The 21,021-nt window shown below is 28.4% G+C and overlaps 1 protein-coding gene across 1 annotated transcript; it reads left to right on the top strand.

The window, feature by feature from the left end:
- Positions 1–1,785: 1,785 nt before the first annotated feature.
- On the top strand, positions 1,786–20,915 carry LOC121119926 (uncharacterized). The gene is made up of 3 exons (XM_040714765.2): positions 1,786–2,123; positions 19,124–19,346; positions 19,894–20,915. Exons 1-3 carry the CDS (start codon positions 1,854–1,856, stop codon positions 20,658–20,660), a joined length of 1,260 nt encoding a protein of 419 aa, XP_040570699.1. The 5' UTR covers positions 1,786–1,853; the 3' UTR covers positions 20,661–20,915.
- The last annotated feature ends 106 nt before the right edge of the window (positions 20,916–21,021 follow it).

Below are 21,021 nucleotides of genomic sequence, written 5' to 3' on the forward strand. Positions count from 1 at the left end.
ATATAAAAATGACATTTAAGTTAGCAAAATATGGAAGTACGGGACCTCGTTTTTCCCAAGAGTTTCTCAAAGAAATGTAAGGATTTGATTCCTAGAAATAGTTGTTTAGAAAAATAACCGATTTAGGTCTGCTTCTTAAAACAAATTATAAGTTAATTTGAAAAAAAGCTACAATTAGTTCTTTGGAACCTTTTTTTAGAGTTTGTTCTTTTTTTGGGGAGAGGCCGGAAGTTGAAGAAGATCTTTTTGAAACAGAACCGAGCCTTGTCCTAGATAGTTAAATGAGATCAGGATTTAGTTGCGGTTTTTTTTGGGTTGTATGCAATGGTTGATAATTCTTTATTATTTTCCTTTGAATTTTTTCTTCTTTTTTTCCTTTTTATCACACGAAAGTGCTATAATTTCTTCAATTGTATTCGCTGAGGAGAAGTCAATGGAAGCAATATTCTCTACCATTATCTCAGAGGGAACAATGTTATATTCATCATGTAAATGAAAATTTTCTTCATAAGTTGAACCTTTTTTTATGGCTCTCCTTGGTTTCTCCATTTTTTTCCTCCTCGTATATCGTTTCTGTTACCTCAGACGGAACAATGTTATTTTCTTCAAGTAAAGGACGATTTTCTTCACACACATATCCTTTTTTAGGGGTTTTCCTCAGTTTTTTCACTAATATCTTCCTTGCCTGTCATTTCCGGGACCTTATCAGAGTTTTCAAGAACCGTTTGTTCCACTTTTTTGAGACAAAATGAGTCTTCTCTTGATTGTAATCTCACTGTTGTCTCAGAAATAACCACCTCTTGAGAAACTTCTTCATCTGGAATAGGTCGTCAACTTGACAAAGAGTCATTTGCTTTGCGTCATGAATACCTTTTTTTTTAGCACATAAGCCTGCTCTTAAACCTTTAACCAGGCGTTTGTATAGCCAAGAATTGTATGTCAAAGGCCACAACCGGTTTTGACACTACAATTTAGCTTCTTTAAATTTTAACTTAGTGAGACATCCTTGCAATAGAACTATCTGTGGTGTGATGGTAGGGTCATTAATAATTTTTACATCGTAATTACTATCTCTTCAAACGTATTTTTATTCTTTGAATTTGCGCTCAGCTTTCTTCATTGGCTGGATTCTTCTTTGGATAATGCACAGCCATTCAACTTTAAATGTGTTAACCATTGTGATGATGACCATTCTGTTTATAATAAAATTAATTTTGTTCGATTTATTTTTAATTTGATCTTAACATTTATAAGCATGTTTTTAATGAGTGTACTTTCATAAGGTCTTCAAGCCTTCCTCTTATGTCAATAGGAAATTATGTACAAAATACGGCTTGATTTAGCCAAAATTTCAGATTATCTTTGAATCAAAAGAACACTTCCATATCATAAACATCAATGTGTTTGAATCCCTCTCAAATTAATAAATACTGAAGTTAGCTAGCCCTTGCTTCATGAATATAAAATAAATTACATAAGCTTCAAAGTATTTATTAATAGCTATCTCATCCGTGAATTTCTCGAACTACAAAAATGAGTGACACAGGATCTTACATAAAAATAACAACTTCCCAGGAAATTAAATACAGTAGAAGAAGCACATATTATTACAATTGTGGTACAACTTTATTTATTAAAATTACACATAAAAATGAAAGGGGAGAGACATGACCCCCCCCCTGGTCTTCTTCCTCTTTAACAACTACTTTCTTTCGAGAAGAAGGGACCTTACTTGTTATGTTTTGTTTCTTATTTTTATATACCTTCATAAAACAAAAAGACGTAATAATCAAAATATTTCTGATTCTCCGTTGAACAAGTCCTTATCTACTATAACTATTTTGTCTTCCAGCATGCCACCTTTTAGTGCACCCTTTTGCCTACTCCAACTTTGTGGAGATGTAGAATCTAATCCTGGTCCTCGAGGCCGTCCCGAAAAACCTGATCCTGTAAAACTGATGGAGACTAAAATGGAGGAACAAGAGCAAAAGATCGAAGGAATGAATGAGATCATTAAAGGACAAGAAGAAATTATCAAGGATCTTCAAAATAAGCAGGTAGTTGCTGAAGAAAGGATTGAGAAACTTCAGGTAGAGTTACAGGATCGGATCAAGGAGATTAAGGTTAGATTTGTACATGTTCGAGATTTTGCTTTGTGTGTACAATTCATTTTCATACATATTGTCTATGTGTGAATGTCTCGTTTGTGCTTTTGCATGTAAATCTAATTTTAAATTGAAAGTAAAAAGGGTATCAACATGTGAAATTAAATAATGATATTAACAGAATTACTTAAGTCCCTGGCGGTATTCATCGATTCCCGAGACGGAAATATTTTTTTTTTAAATATTGTATTCATGCTTAATTGATCTTATACGTCCTATAATTTATTTTGGGAGTATATTTCATTATATTTTGAGTTAATAAAATATTGGTTAAATAATTATTAATATTTCAAAGAAAGTTTTAACAGTTCTTATGATTTATTCACTCCAAAGATGAATATGAGAAAGCGAAACTGATCTTCTTTTTTTTTTTTTTTTTTTTGATAATTTGAAACTTGGAAGTTATAGATTTATTTTTTTTGAAAGCATTGTTTTAACATTAAATACAAACCAAGTTTTTTCCATTGAGTTTGATTTGAGCCTAAAAACACACTTTCACTCAACTTGGATGATACTAGTTATCTCAATGTGATTGTGAAATTGAGTAAGGGTTTTAATACATTTTTACATATTTTTAATAACTCATATCTTATGAGATGACATTATATTATTAAATAAGCATAAAACAATAATAAAATGTATCCTTCGTTAAATATATGAGCTATTTATCAAAAAGACTTTCGGACAGTTTTACGATTAAATCCCTAATTTTCGAAAACCATCCAAACGTAAAAAAAGTAATTGAACTTGTCATAATTAATAGTAAAATGTAGTAAAATATATGACCCTGCTTCTAAAATCATTTTTTCCGAATTCCGAAAAAATTTATAGTTTGCTTCGAAATATCACTCGGCCCCCTTGCTACAGTATTCAATAAAAAAATTAATTCATGAAATTCATGAAAATTGAATTTATATTTACAACTCACGCATAATGAGAAATAGAAAAATTTGTATAAAACTGTTCTTCAATTCCATACCAGATTTTTTTTTTTTTTTTTTGAGTCATTAGTTATCAAGGTTTCAATGAATGTAGAAGACATAACTGAAGTATTATGTAGATATCTTATACTGTAAAGTATTAGAAATAATCTATCTTTTACATTCTACAAAATTTAGTAATTATTGTAATTCTTCTTTTAGAGGGAGATGTGAATGTCATATGCAACAATTACTAATAGTAAATAATGCTTGATATTGCTAAGATATCAATTATGATGTTGGGCTAGATAGACATCCCCAGGAAGTACATGCATTATGATTTTAATAGAAATAAAACAGGGTGAATCCATTTTATCATTTTTTCAAAAGTTATTACTATGATATCAATATTACCACATAGAAAGTTAAATATATTTTATAAAATTATACACACAACTCATATTTATTTTTTTTGCATTGTGAATATCAAATCATTGAAATGCAGAATAAAGCTTTTGCGAAAATAGTTTATAGCTATTAATACTTTTATTTATGTATATATATCATCAATATTTAATCCTACAACAAGCAAAATGTATTGAAAAGGAAAACTTATTTAGATTATACCACTGAGTAGTATAATGTCAAGCAACATCTTTGAAAACTTTTTGTTTATGTGATAGGATATCTCATTTTTTTAGGAAATTCTTCTCAATATGCAACTTTTTTATAAATATAAAGTTTAATCAATAAGCTACAGATTGCCACTCAACTTTGCCGAGTAAAACACTTTTTGAGTTCGCTTATGTCCTATCCGCTTTCGTTAAAGATGTAAACAGTTGTCAACAATGATTAATTAGTCATTTTGAAGTTTTGGCTAACTAACAACTGATTTCGGAACTTTTTTTTCTGTTTGTGGAGCGGAATACAATAAATGTAAAGGCAAGACGTAGGAAACTTAGCCTTCTCGTTCAATATATAAAAATTATAAGCGAGATATATCATTTACTTTTTAATATTGTTGTCAAAATAACAATGATTTTTATTTTGATACTTTCTTGAATCAAAATAAAAAACAAAATTTCCTCAGAGCTACTCACATGCACTTAAAAGGATGCATGCAGGATTTGGTTTCGATAGGTTGAAGAGAATAGCTCAGAAATTTGATAACATTGAAAACACCCATCTTTCTTTGTTTCATAAAATATAGTTTTCCACCTAAGAATTTTGGGGTTACGTCATTGACAAGACCAGAGGCATTGCTAGCTTCGTTGAAGGAGGGGGTTGAATCTTTCTCTTCCCCCCCCCTCCTCCCCCCCTCATAAAAAATATCATCCCTATGTATGCATTATAATAAACCAATTTACTTAATTAAGGTGTTAATAATTTAATTTTTGGGCTGAGATTGTAATTAATTATTACACAACTATTTTAAATATTGATTTCTTTCCTTGATTGCACAAAATAAAATATTATCAAGAATAATATAATCTTAAGTCAACAGAGATTTAATTTCACAAAACAGTATATTGAAAGTAACTAAACATACTCATACACTTTATTAGTCATAAATCATTCCTTGTGCAAAAAAATATACTTAATTATAAAAATTACAACCATACTTACCATTGCATTATTTTGTTAAAATTTGATGATATGTATACTAAGGGAGTTACTCGAATTTTTTTTACTTGAAAATAACAAAAATGTTCTTTATTATTAAAAATATACAAAACTCATGCATAAACCACTTTAAAGGTACGTGATTAATTTAATTCATTATTTAATACAATATTAGTTTAATATTATGGAGCATATTTTTTTAATGTTTCTTTAATTGGTCAGATTGAGTTACACAGCAAAATATAATTAAATATTATAATCAGTCCTTATTTGACTGAGTAATTGTCTTTGAAGTCCACATATCTACAAATTGTAAGCTTAGTAAGACTAGTAGCTGTGATGACAAGCCCAGAAGTAGCCCTCAGAGTTCAGCAATGGCATACCGTTTATAAATTATTTGAACCGTGAACGCTTGATGAATATAATGTCATCATAAATTGGAATTTTGCAGCCATTAGTTCATAGGTTGGCCCAGAATGACTTGAAGATTTACCTTTTAACCTACGTTATAATTAAAAACTTACAGAAGCTATACAAACGAAAAGGATGGAAGGGCCAAAGAAAATTGTTAGAAATTTTGTACACGAAAGCTCTGCATTGTCGTTAGTGACGAGAAAAAGTGGGATATGGCTAATAAAAATAACTCCTGTTTGAGAAAAATCGATATGGCCTCCTTGAAGTGCAGATCCCAACTATCTCGATATAAAGTTATGTAGAGGAAAAGGTTAAGGTTCATTCCTATCAGAATTTTGTATTTTTTTGCAATGCCATCGTAGAAGTGTGGCTGAAACGTCTGTAAAAATACATCCATACAGAATACAACTATTTATACTTTGTTTTGGTAGATGTTATTTCTAACAACAATAGTTATATTGCATATATAGTTTAAAAAAATAAATTCAGAAATATAGTCTACAACTTTTATTTTACTGTTTCCTAAATATAATTTTATCTGATTAATTATCACGGTAAATATTACCTCCAAAACTTATATATATTCCTGTATACATGTATAACATGACTATTTGTTAAATAAATGTTTCTCAATATGTGGGCCGCAATATTTTATACAAGTAAGTTGTAGAGATTTGATCAAAAATACAAATATAGTTTCTTTTTATCCACCTGTACGGAATAATTCAATATGTTAAATTAATTCCAAATATATATGGATCCTGTCGGATACAAATTCCTCATCGTAGAGATTCATTTATATATATATATATACATATGTTTATATTAAAATTCATCAGTATTCTTAAAGGGGCTAAGAATTTTGATTTCATTTTATATTTTGTTATTCTTAGGTTTAGATTGATGTAATTATAACCTATTTCATAAATATATAAACTAATAATATAAGCCATTAATGTTAGACGTTTTTTACTTATAATTATAAATTAGTTCAATTTTTGTCCTTTGTTACATCAAATATATTCAAAACTAATTCCGGAAAATGAGATCGTAACAATTTGTTACACGAATGTGCATTCTATTAACGAACATATATCGACAATATAACTTAATTGATATGTCTCAAGCTCTCATATATTTAAGGCTTCTTTTTTCAAACTATCAATCATAAAATAATTGATAACAACCTCAATAATGCAATTACCGTTCCATCACTTATACCGGTAGTTGCATAAATACGCGGACTATTTGTGGCAAATAATTAAATGTGTAATAAAATTCGTATGACGTATTTTTTTTGAAAATTATATAATAGAGAATTTATTCTGGTATAAAATTTAAAATAATGATGATATAATGTTCTTCCATGGCTGCCCATTGCTCATTGACGCTGGCCTTCAATGAGTCCAAATTCGGATGGCGGGTAGCATAGGCTTTCTTCTCAATTTGCCACCACACACTGTAGTCAAGGGGATTCAAATCAGGTGATTCAGGTGGCTAAATGTTTTTGTTCCAAAATGGTATGTTGGCAGCGAGCCAATCCTGAGTCATTCCAGAGGTATGGGCAGGTGCCCCATCCAGCTGGAATTAGAGATCTTGAGGGCCTATGGAAGGACCTTGTCCTTCAAAATCTCCAAGTAGGCCTCTGATTAAGAGTGGCAACCATATGACGTTTGGCCTCATCATTCATCGTAAACGACTTTGTTTGATGCGAGTAAGAAAAACAAAAACAAAGCCAAAAGATTTACCGAGTTACTTGTGGTGGAATTTTTTATTTCTGGTCACGGAACCTCAAGATATAAGCGTTTAAAAATTAGTCCGCGTATTTATGCAACTACTAGTATATGTGCATTAAATATTGATTGAAATGTATTAAACTCTCCGATAATTTCCTTGAGTGATTGGACACTCACGTTCTTTTAATAATGTTATTAATTCATTGTAACAAATTCCGCTCTCTTCCACAATGCATATCTCCACACAAAACCGAAACCTTGAGTAGACCGATTTTATGGCAAGACATGTCATTCATTTTATACTCAATTTTTACGTTTAATAACTCAACGTTTAAGTGACTAGCAGCATAGGTATCACTCTCAATGGAATACAAACGTAGTAATCCAAAGGTTCAATTTGTAAAATTAGGGTACTACAACTCTTTTGACCAAAATTCGTCCGTTCCTAACTTTTATTTAAGGTATTTTTTTAGCCATGATGGAAATGTAAGCTGGTACTCCATATCCATTTGAAGTAGATTTGTCGCACATTTGAACAGGGTTTGTCCTTTATCTTGTTCTCACCTGACTCAATGTTAGCTTCAGTACGCATTGTCTTAAGTTAACAAGCATAGTAAAGATTAAAAAATCTTCCAGTTTTTTCAAAAAGCTTTTTAATGTTATATATTTTTTTGCATGATACATTAAATCTGTTAGAAACCTCTGATTGAGAGTTCAAAGACTTACTTTGCATGTAAATACATTTACGTAGTCTTTCTATTTAACTATCCAAGTTATTTATTAGGTCAAATAAGGAGGGAGGTTGAAAGTGCTCAAAATTGCCTTTGCACCATTCTTTTACTTAATTATGTGAGTGATGCTCACTTTCCAATATTTTTTGTAACAAAATGCTGTATTAATACTTCTAACGACATCTCCACATAATATGATTTTCACTAAATTTATAATTTTGAATTTGATAACTTGTTTCAAGTTAGGGATAATTGAAATTTTGATTAAAAGTAGGCTATTATTTTTCTATAAATATTCAGATATATATTAATAAATAAAGTTATTAAATTCATTTAAAAAAGAAGTATACTACAATAAAAATCTTATTTAGATCGGTTGTTAACAAACATGAAGTTATTAAATTCATTTGAAAAAGAAGTTGCCTACAATAAATTGTTATTTAGATCAGTTGTTAACAAACATTTAAGCACGATAGACCACATTGCCAATGTATATTATAGTAATACTACAAGTTTAATACACAACCCTAGTGGTCTGTACCACACCTTCAGTTACCTACCCCAGCTGATAATTATATTTCGATTAATAACAAATGTTTATATTCCGATTTCCCAAAAATAAAGTAAAAATTTAAATTTAAAAAGCAAATTCACAGTAATACAATGTATGATTTTGAATAAGGAATATGCAAACCCATACTCTTAGCATATTCATGTTACAAACCATTTATCACATTATTTGAGAAGCAATATCTATTCAATAGTTAAATAGACAAAATCTTAATTAATTATAAGAAGTACAAAAGATTGAATATGGACTATGCATTAATTTACATTAGTTATCCATAAGATTTTGGAATATAAATAATTTTTATTGAATTTCACATTAGCTTGAACATAACAATAGTTTTTATTTAATTAATATGTTGAGAAAGGTATTTTGACAGAATAAATTACTTTTTTTTTTTACTTATTCCATAATATTTTTATTGAACAAGTTAACTTTAACATTTTTCATAAAAAATTAAACCTATATGTAGACTTAATTTTAAAATTTCTTAAACACTTTGTATTAATTTCATGGGAAGGTTTTACACCCATATTGATCTTCAATTCTATTCTCAGTCCAACAAGGACATACACTTATAATTTCCCAAAAACTACAAGTTTGAATTCACTTTATTTATAATCTTCATATATTTCACATGCGAGTCAATTCTTTGAATTTGTAACTCTAGCCATTAACATGATAATAGTTTATTTTGCTTACAATTATTATATTTCTTTCTTTGTTTCTTCACAGATTTCCATTATTTTCTTATTATGAAATGGGTTCCTTATGATTTATGCAATATGTGTAGTATATTGCATCTGGACAAAGGAATTAGCTAACTAATTTTTATTTAAAGCTTCTTTCATGTTATTGTCTATTTTTCTTCAAATTATAAATTTAAAGACATTTATAGAATGGTCCCCAAAACTGAGTTTAATAAAATGTGAGCATTTACAAATACTAAATAATGCTACTGTTAGAGCAAATAATTTTCTATTTGATTAAAAGCTTATAATTTAAATAAAAAGTTCATATCAAGTTAGTCAACGCGCTAAGAAAAATAATCATAGCCATAGTTCTGGCCCTTCCTAAGTTCTCCTTCTAGGATATAAGTCTGGTAATGGGTCCGAATGAGAGTCATTGGATCAACGTTTGTAAGATCATATAGTTTCTTATAAAATTAATTCATTATAGTGCGAACAAAAATCCCTCTGATTATTTATTTCTTTTTTTTTCTGCTTTAGAACGAGTATACTCGTCATAACTAGCCATTCAGTTAAATTTGTTCTATTAGTTTTTTGGTCGGGGGAAAAACTGTGGATCATTAGTTCATAAATCAACAGAGTTTTTTTGGATAAAACTATAAGCATAAAATAGAAAATGTTCTCATAACAGTTCTAAAAAAATGCAGATATAAAGAAGATTTTTATTTATTATGATCATTTACTAGCATACTAATGATGCATAACTATTGAGAAAAATAAATATGTAGCATTAATTAAGGAATTGAGTGAAACAATATCTTTATGAGTATTCAAATAGTTATTTGTTCATTGTTTCATCAAATAACAAGTATATATGAATCCAAGATAAAACACGAGGTGAATAACAATAGAATTTAATTAAGAATGAAACAGTCATAAAATTTTCATCTCAAGTCCAATCCCGTCATAAATATTACTTTAATATCCGAAATTGACCCAAAAACTGGGCAATAAAAAGATTGACTTGGCTAATAACGTCATCATAAATATTAGCAACTGACGTCATCATCAATCAATCTCGCCCATGCAATCCTTATAAAAATAATAAACAATTAGGCTAACATTAAAAAAATGATAAACTATTTTCCCTAATGTAAATTAAGTTTTACTAAACTAATTTAATGAGTTAACTGAGATGTGTTTTTTTAAGATGATACTTTTAAGAAGGTGCTTTGAAATTTGGAATGTTTTTTAAAGACCAATAATAGGGACTGGAGCGATTTTAAGTTATATATTATCCCGAGTAATGTTAGGGAACATGTTTTTTATATCAGAGTTAGTGAACTGGTTAAAAAATAAACCCCAAAATAAAACATATTGAAGTACATTATAAACAATTGAAATAGTATAATAATTACTTCGTTTAAATTTTGTATCAATTTTGAACTCATAAATATTAATTAATATGTTAAAAGTAAATCTTAATTTTAAAGTAATACTAGCAACATAAGTTTGGGTCTCAACAAGATATAATTGGTTAATCTTATAGTAAAAACATTACATATCCATTTTTAATAAAAATTTCTTGGCAATATTTGTTACTTTCTACAATTTTTGGAATTCAATTGAGTATGCATCAGTTTTGATGAGGTTGCGTTACAATGAAAAAAGAATAATCCTAGGAAGGTGGGGGATAATAAAGGTGTGTCGCCCACAACTTATATCATTTAACAAAAGTAAGGAAGTTCATATTAATGAGGTTACAAATTTGTGGAAAACTTACGCATTTGTGGATATTTTTCAATTTTCTTTGGGTATGGGATATATATGCTAATATTACTTATAGTTTTATGATACAAAATGAATAAGTATAGTAAAGAAATCAATTATATATTAAAAATAAATGGATGTTGTTGTTTTTTAACATGAAACACTCATGTAGAAAAAATAAACTTACTACTAGATATTAATTTGTTATTTATGTTGATATAAAGTTTATTAATCAATACAAAACCAATTGTATTATTATTTTGTTACATTTTAACTATTTTTTTCATTAAAACAACTTATAATTACCTAATATAAAAAATATTCAATGAGTTACTTATTTGTGCTGAGATCCTAGATCTTCACGAGATTTCCAATATTCCAATTTGATGAAAAGCAATATGGCTGTTTAAAGAAGGATTCCTGACTCAATAAGTTTGGGAATTTCAATAACATTCAGATATTTTAATTAAAGTCTAAAGTTAACGGAGATGAGATCCACCAAGTGAAAATTTGTTAACAAGATCCCTTAACTAGACCATGGTATTAAAGAGAGTTATATCATCCACCACATTGATAAATTATCAACTCATGTTCTTATATAATATTATTGTTTTCAATTCTGAGTGGATAAAACATTTTGACGTCACTCAGCTCAGCTAATCAGAATGCAGAAGCTAATACCTTCTCCTTCCACCAACTTGAATTCTAGAAAACAAAAGAAAAACTTTTTCGAAAAACAGTTAGTTTAACTCACTAAACCTAAATTGAAAACTGCTAATTACTGATTTAATGTTTCAGGAAAATACATCAAAGTATTGGTGATAAAATATAAATTAAAAGAAATAAGAACCATATTTATAAATCATTCGTAATTGATCTGTGAACTGCTTAATATCCCAGTTCATTAATGGAGAGTTAAGGACCCATTTATAGAACCCGGCTTTCACTTAAAATATTGTTGACGATAAATAAATTAACGAGCTAAGATTAGAATATCCTTTTATACTAATGCAATCATTTGTTACTATAATTATATGTAGTTTTTTATAGTCATTTTAGCATTTTTTTTTATTATGTTGTTCTCCAATATATGTATGTATACTTATGTCATAGTTACATGCGTGTCTTAAACGTTAAGAATATATGTACTAACAAAATTTATCTATTTGAAAAGGAAGGTCAAATAATATAGATTAAATAAATAATTCAAGGATTAATTCTAATAACCAACTAATAGTAATAGTCAAGAGTAGACAGAATTATCGTGTAATTGGTAGAGATTATATACAATAACAGTATATAAAAACTAAAATATTGAATCAAAAGTCTTTATAGAACTTTACAAAGCAGATTTGTTTTCATTTTTAAAACTGTTGAGGGAGTAAGGTTCCTTCCTTATTACTGCAAGAGGATTGTGGACACTCATACTCTAAAAAACTATAATTTCTATGGCCTATTAGTTGTATGACAAAACTCCTTGAGGAAAACCTAGTTATGTATGGCTAATAAACAAATATTGGTTTTGGAGTACAAGTGGACACGTCGTTTATTAATTTATACACCATCTAATATTATTGAACCCAAGGAACTCAGTCCTTTCTCATCCCCTTTTTGATAAAACAGTTTATCTCTGCTAAAAAATGGGTTTACTCATTCACTGCGTAATAATAGGATTTTACGAAAAAAAAACCGTATTTATATTATATATTTTTTAAACTTTTACGTTTTTTGTAAAGCTTAATATTCTTACTTTATACGTATTACTCTACAAACAATAACATATTTTACTTGTACTATAAGTCGACCGTTATAAATTTTCCTATCGCTGCTGCTGGTCGAATTATATAAGTATATTTTTGTCATAGAATAAACATGATCTTAACAAAGTTTCCTTACATAATACATATAATTATAAAATTGATTAAATTACAGTATTTTTTTCCGAGAAAATAAAAACTATTTCCTTAACAGATTTTGTGTAAAACCTGCCATCATCAATTAATTTGTTATATTTGAAAATTTGTATCACTTAAAACTTTTTAAGTGATACTTTGTTTAAATTATTTTACTCAATAGTTATTGTTAGTTCCATGCTTACTTTAAAAGATCGTATGTTTTTTCTTCATTTTTAAGTATAGATTAAATCATTTGAGTTGAATATAAGGATGTATTTCCAAAAACTTTTGTCTCATCAGTAGCATACGAATATGTTCCTTATAGGAAATGGTCCATTTAAATTTTATACAGTTTCAATTATAAACTTCGACAAGATATAGTTACTAATTAACGATAGACTTTAAACAAAATTAATACTATAAATAAAAGTGTATCTGAGCTCCCTCAATCATTAATATAGCCATTCTTAGCGGTATTGATGGCTTCCAGGCGGCGGAAGAAGGCTTGGAACCCGCTGCAGATGTAATCATCTGTATTGGTATCCCAGAGCTGGCTGACAGTAGCTTTAAGGGCCTTGGTGTTTGAATGACGGACACGAAAGGCATTCCCTCGACATGAACATAAGAGGTGTAGTTGAGGGGCTTGGAATCAAGGCTGTAGGGGCCAAAAGTGTCATAAGAAAATTTCAAAATATTCTTGCAACTGAGGAAATGTGTTTTTTTCATTGTTGGTGTGAAAAGCGGGCTCTCCACCCTCGCAAGTCTCTTTCCACCCACTTTTTTCATAGCTCTCTAGACAGTCTGATGTATATGTCTTGCACGGGCCTTCACGGACTTGCTGACAGCGTATACGGTGGTCCAGTAAACGCCCAACTGCTTGGAATGCACAAATTGAAATTCGTCGATCACGTTAAAGTGTCATTTTTTCAACTTGTACGTAAGCTAGAGAGTTTCAATTTGTACTGTTTTGTGATTAATTGTTTATAATTTCACATATCAAGACATGAATCTATTTCATTTAATCAACCTTCATTAATTATTAATTAGTATGTATTCATGTTTCAACGTAACACCCAGTATATTAATAATTCTAAATTATTTTTAAATGTATTTTTGAACTTATAACTGTAAAAAGTGCATAAATATTTAATTTTGTGTACTGCCAAAAAAAAAAAATATTGGTTTATGATTCATGCTGCAATACTTTGTAATTTTGATTTCAATTATTCTTAAACCAAGTTTAAAAGATAAAATATTTAATCATTGCCCACGAATTAAAATCATTAAATCTTAATTAACTAATAGTTAATTCAGTAACTCATTATGGGAGTGCTTCAAAAGTTGGATTCAACAGTTATTAGATTCGTTGTAACGTAACTTTTGAAAACTGCTCAATAATCATTAAATAAATTTTTAAATTAAAGTAACATAATAACTATATAAATATATAGAGTTGGAATCAAAATAAATTTTGGAGTTCAAGCTTTCAATGATTGAAGTCAAGTCGAGTTCAAGTATGGCAATTAAACTAATACTTTACTTTTAGTTTCTAAAATTTGTTTCGAGTTTGCTATCAAGAAATAACTCCAAGGGCCACAAAATATTTAAATTATGATTTTTAGCAAAACATAACGCATATAATATAAAAATATACTGTGGTCCTAGGCCTATGCAGTAAAAACTGTCATTTATTAACCGAAAGAGTATGGTGGACCTTAAAACAAGATATTACATCTATAATTGTTATAATTTGTAGTCTATTTTGTCATTCATATCCTTTTGTATGAATAATTACATAAAAAATATTTGTAGATTTCGAACCATCAGTACCTTTAATTTTAAATGAGTATTTATATATTTATACTTGATAGCATGAATTGGATATTTCTTAATATTGAAAATAAATAATAAATACTTTATTAACGTGACTAATATGAATATTGGGAGTTTCCTTTGTTCGAGTTCAAACTACGAAGTGTTATTCAAAAGATATTTTGTGCGAGTTCTAGTAACTTTCAAAAATAATTGCCCCTACTTTTTACAAGTAGTTTTTGAGTTTGAGTAATATTCGAATCCAACTCTAAAAATATTTTTTTTATTCCTAAATGTTATTTTGCCAAGTTTCCTAGAACCTTTTTAGCAGTAAACCAATTTATAAATTATAAACTACGTACTTTGCACCTTTATAACTTCAAAATTACATTCTTAAAATATTTCAATTTATTAATATATAGGGACGTATTTGATTGATTATAAACCATATATAGCAAAGACTCTTAAAAATTATTTTCTCCCTTAGAAAACAAAAGAGTATAATATTTTGATGTAAGTAAATTTCTTTTAAGCTATTTATAATGGTACTTTCATCATTTTCAAAATAATTGTTCCATAAGATTATTCACTAAAATTACAAGTAAAGGAAATATTGGACTATGTTTGTTTATGTGTAGAAAATATATATATAGTGTTTTGCTTGACTCTATGTAAATACTATTTTAACATTGATACATGATAGTAAAATATACTTATCTATAATAGACATAACTTAATTTACATTTTTAATTTTCCTTCTGTTTTATTTTGTAAGAGCCTTTATTTGTGGGATTTATTTGAATTGTAAATATATATGACACAATTAAATCAAAAATATACTTTCTTAGATATATTAAAAAAAAGCTACAAAGTTAATATCTACAAATATTTGTTACAAAAAAAATATAAAAACTAATATCAACCCTATAGTTTATCATGTTCGAGTTTAACAATCCTCGATTCAAGCAGTTTGACAACTTTTTTGCCCAAAAACTGTATGGTTGAAATTGCAAATATGTAGTCTAAAACTGCTTATCATCTTTTCTTTTTTTTAAATATCAGAAAAATTAGCCAATTTCTTACTTTGATCATTAAAAGAAATATTTTTCCCGATTAAACTAAAAAATATTAGATTTGAGTATTTTTTTAAAACAAGGAGCATTTTTGTTCTTAGAAGTATACAAGGATTTTAACTACAAAAATGAGAATATAATGACAATTTATTAACCTAACAGACATAATACAACATAAACCATTAGAAAAAATATGAAAATCATTCTATTTGAGTTCACATCTAAAGGTACTTTAGCAATAAAATTTTAATTTTTTTTTATGTTTATATCATTTATTCCCAAACCTTCCTAAAAAAAAAATGGTTTATGAGAAACTCCTTCTCTGTAAAATCATGTCAAATATTTACTTAATAATTTTTTTAAAATTTTACTTCTTATCAAAGATACGTTTTTAATACTTTCTTGATATTAAAAATATTTTAATGTATGTTAAGAAGGAATTTGGGGCTGAATTAAATTATGTTTTACTGATAGTGATAAATTTAACCTATTTTTATATTTAAAGTACTATTAAACATTGTATAACAATAACATTTTTTTTTTTAACTTTCCAAAAAAAAACAGCTCTCAATATCAATTATATTAATAAAAATAAATATGCCAAAAATACCATTTATCTATTTATCGAATAGTTATAAATATATTCATTACACCAGTCTTTTTATTTAATTTCCTCTTTCATTTCATAAATATTACACTTATTTTTAGAGTTGGATATAATATGACATCTAATGTGTGCAATACTTTTGTAGTTGCACCTGAAAATAGTCTTTTATTTCCCAACGATGTCATCATAAATATGAAAATTTTATAAATCCTCATGAATTGAAATCAAAAACAAAAATAAGTCTTTTACTTTTTATTTCGTTCTTACACTTAAATAGCAGTGCATTTACGTAAAATATATAATAAACATTTTAGTTTAGACTTAAAGCTTTGAGGTAAGATTACATCGCAGTGTTATTAAAATTTACAAAAAAATACCTAGCTAAAACTGATCAAATTAATATTATCGGAGGTAAAAAAAATATCGTATAACATGTAATAAACCAATGAGTAGGGTTAAATAGCCCAAACTTGTTGTTTAAGCCAAGGATATATCAACCATATATATTTTTACAGCAGATGAATTTGTCCACCAACAGCTTTATTTTTAAAAAAGTCTGCCACACAATCCCATTTTTCCATAACAAATAACTGATCGCCTCTATACATATATTTCTTTCACAATGATAAACAACTTTTATGGACGACATATCTTCTGATAGAGATCCCTAGAGATGTAAATAAACTAACCACAGATATTTAATAAACAACAACACTTAAAATAAACGTTTTACCCCTGACAATTTGAAAAATGTGTTGGAGAAGAGCAGCTTAGTTCAAGACGTTTTATTAGATTACCTGTGAGCAGCCCTGATTATAAAAATAGTCTCGTTACTAAATAAATTTCAAAAAAAGTGGGGGTCATACTTCTATGTTCCCACCTGGGGGCTGGGCCCTGTAGTATAAATTATAAAGAAAAACAAAACAGGGAAATTTAATTAAATCAACATTTATAAGAAAAAATAATTTTCGTTGGAGGTGTTCCCTGGAAATTAAAAATGATTTTTTCTAGAGTGCTTAAAAGAAACTCTTCCATCCAAAAAGTATAGTTAAAATTCAATTTTATTTAAACATTCCTTCCCCCAATCATATATCAGTCTTTAGTTGATTATACTCGTATTTGAAGAACTTTTAGAATATCATTTCAAAGGCAAGATTCATTGATGTTATACATTTTCATCTTACGTATCTTTTTTCTTTTCTTTCTGGAAGTTATATTCTACAATGGTTGTTGCTAACTACTTTTTCAAATGTAACAATTTGTAAAAGTTAAATTTTAATAAATTAAATAATCTAAAGTTTGAAATAAATAAATACATTTTATTATATTAACGGACCAACGTTGCATCTTTGTAAAAATTTAAAAATGTTATACAAATAAAAAAATTAAATTAAATAATATTACTTATATCAAAATTTGTCTTTTTTAAATGAGTTTTTAGTGCGTCATATAGGGTTGCGGATAGTGCTAGTTTAGGGATGTATACGGCCACTTACCTTAGGTTGCACCTTTGATTGTTACAATAAGGATTTCAAAAATAGTAGAAATTTTTAATGTAATAATCGTGACAACGATAATTTTAAAAGAATCATCATTAAAAACTTATGGTATGTTAAAAATATTAATTATAACCGTATCAAGTCACAAAAAAATAAAGTGCCGTGAAGAATTATTATTCTATAAATAAAAGTTTCAAATTGTATTTTCTGATTTAAAAAAGAAATTCAAAATGTGATAAAAAATCAAAAAAAAATCAAGAATCTCGTTCATTCATTTTTTATTGAGACCCTGATTATGGAATATATACTCAGAATAATTCAATGTTTTAAACAATTTCGTATGTCATTAAATCGTTTGAATATTGAGGGAACTGCTTAAAAAAATAATTTAAATGCCTGTTATCGTTACTTTTTATATAATTTCAAAATAACTAACCTATGCATATGTCGTCCTGTTTTGTGATTCTATATTTTATTCGGTCTAGTCTGGTTCAGTCTTTGGATGGGTTCTTTCATTCCTTAGGATTGTCGCTCCTTCAAAAAACTGATTTAAAAAAATGAAATAAAGTTTAATGACGTCATAAAAGAACGAACTTAATAACTTTTAGGACTGAAATCGATGGGACTGCAGTCTTCAGTCCAAGATAAGAACCAACACTGCACTATATCTGGGTATTTTCGTTTCGTTTTTGAGAGACTAAGACATTTGACTTTGATTTGAGTAAAAATTCTTATAACTTAGTATTAGACTTGTCAAAATACTAAGGGATTTGATATTTGATTGAGAAACCAGTAACCTAAGTAATAAAATATCGTTCACATAAATTAAATCAACCCTCATCAAAAGTTGTCTGATAATAACTTTCTTTTTATAAATCTGGGGGTTTTGCTTCCATTTTTGTTTACAGAAAGGATAGAGGAGATTGCAAATGCTTAAAAAGTCAGCTTGGGAATTTTTGGACCCATCCCTTACTTGTTACATGAATGTAGGTTTGTGCGTATATCTTGATTCCCCAAGCAATTTTCTACTGAGTATCTTTTTTTTAATTAATGGGAAATATCTTCTTTAACGCAAATGAACTTTCCACAATATTTAGAATTGTCCGCATACATATTTAATTGATAAATACCTGCCTTGTTCCTATAGGGATAAGTAAGATCTTTAATATGACTTTGTAGAGTGACTCTCAACATGATTTCTATTTTTACAACTACTCAAATAATTACAGTAGAAAATGAATATATAATGCCACTTATTCATTTTACATTAGACTTAATCACTTAGACTGAACAATGATATTTATTAACTTGGGACTTATTTTGAACTTATGCAAAAATAATTGGAATTTATTTGAGATTCGTTTTGTGTGTAATGTACTTAATTGAAACATTTTGAATCTCCCCTAAAGCTAACAAAAGATTAAAAGCTTATTCATAGATAGTTTTGTTATTAGTAACACCTAGTAAACATTTATTCAACAAAAGTTTTGTTTTAACTCAAAGGTATCTACTCTAAATAAACAAGCATTAGGCGAATAAATGTTTTTTTTATAATATAAAAATTAAATACAAATATAGAAGACCATAAATCAATCGAAAAATTTTGTTTGTATTCAAATAGAAAAATCAGGAAAGCATCGCAGAAGATCTACGAAATGAAGTACAGACTATAAAGTCAAGTATGTCTGGAGTTGACAGCCTGGGAGAATCCTCAGCTGTGGTGAATGATAAAGTCACGCAACTTAGCAAAGTTGTTGAAGATATTCAAGAACAACTGCATGAAATTGATAAGAGTCATCAAAATAATCTGGTTTTCTATGGAATCAAATGTGACTCAGGAATAGGTAAATTATTATTGTTTATGGATCATTACACGGCAAAACGATCACAACTACGGTAAACGTCCACATATCTCCAAATATGTTGATTTTTACAGGACGTACAGAATTAGTTATAAAATACTGACAGTTTGAGATCAAATCGTTTATTAACTCATGAGATATAGACATTTAAATTTAGTATAATTACAGGTAGCTTTATTACTAGGAATGAGTTAGAATACTAAAATATATCATTCAAAATTAATTAAATTTACGTTGGAGGAACTCATGTGCTATAACTAATCTACAAACACATTTTGAATGTAGTCAAATTTTTGAGCTTTTTTTTTTTTTTTTTGAGGAAAATATATTTAATTTTACTGACTTTAGGCTAACTAATGAATGGACTGATCTCAAATCTTAAGTACTTTTATTATCAACATTGTACAACTTGTAAAAATAAGCACATTACAATGTATGTGGATTTTTTTTAACTTTTTGTGCGTGGAATGACTTTTATCTTTATAAGGGGTATATTAGTTTTAATAGTTGTTTTTCTATATTTTTTAAGATGAATCACCTGCTGTAGTTGAGGCCAAAGTAAGAGAGGTCCTTGTACATCATATGCATATAACAAGGGATGTCCTGATACAAAGAGTACGGAGATCTTGGAATGGACCAGATATAAGAGGATCGAAGCCAATCACAGTAAGTTTTGACAAGTGGCATGATAAAGAAGATGTTTTACGAAAAGGCAAACTTCTAAGAGGCTCTCACATTTACGTCGGAGAGGATTTTTCAAAGAAAGTGAAGGAACATCGAGCTGAGCTTATGAGATTTATGCGAGAAATAAAAAGAAGAAATCCCAAGGTGAAGTGTAGTTTAAAATACGACAAGCTCTTTATAAACAAGGATATATATGCCTACAACGACATGTCTGGCATGGTAGAGCAAATACGAAACACAGAGCTAGAGCAAATATATGATAAATTACTCTTCAGCTCAAGTCCAACAACCCCAAGATCCTCGTCCATAAGTCCAACACGGCGCCGAAGAACAAAATCATCACATGCAAATCTAAAAAAGTCTCACTCAACAGAGTCAGGCCTTCATACCCTTGCTCCAAACTCTCCTGTCCATGAAAACGGGAAGGAGGGTCCACAGTCTGATGCTAATGGTATTGAGCATGAGGGGGAAGATAATGGGATGAGTACATCAATGGCTGAGGATGAATCTGATTCTGAGTGTGTATCAAAATCCAATGACACAGAGTCTGGTCGTCGAGAGTCTCCAAGAAGGAAATCCAACCCAAATATCCCTGAAACGATTCCAGAATAAAATAATAAATTTGGCTGTTTTTTTTCCCTGTTTATACCTAAGTAACGTCCGTAATTGATTTTCAACTTTGTGTTGTCAAAATAGTATAAATGAAATTTGTCCTACTCTCCCCGAATTGGTCCCAGACAACTATAATTTTCTAACTTTGTTTGTACCCCTTGATATCGAATGAAAAATATTTTTTTTTTATATTTCTTCAGTTTAATATTATATCCTAATATATACAAACACAAAATATAGCATATAGTTCCAATATATCCATTAAAAAGTGGTATTATGCGTACAGTAAATTGTCTAATATTATAAGAGTTAATCAAATGTATCAATGCAATGCCCAACTTTATTGTATTGATCTTTGATT

This window comes from Lepeophtheirus salmonis, chromosome 6 (assembly GCF_016086655.4).
Source record: "Lepeophtheirus salmonis chromosome 6, UVic_Lsal_1.4, whole genome shotgun sequence".
NCBI classification, from domain to species: domain Eukaryota; kingdom Metazoa; phylum Arthropoda; class Copepoda; order Siphonostomatoida; family Caligidae; genus Lepeophtheirus; species Lepeophtheirus salmonis.

Bases quoted from the DNA above. Each gene is read 5' to 3' on its own strand.
- LOC121119926 (XM_040714765.2), top strand. From the start codon at position 1,854: ATGCCACCTTTTAGTGCACCCTTTTGCCTACTCCAACTTTGTGGAGAT. The intron at 2,124-19,123 runs GTTAGATTTGTA...GTATTCAAATAG, and splicing joins ATCGGATCAAGGAGATTAAG to AAAAATCAGGAAAGCATCGC. The intron at 19,347-19,893 runs GTAAATTATTAT...ATATTTTTTAAG, and splicing joins CAAATGTGACTCAGGAATAG to ATGAATCACCTGCTGTAGTT.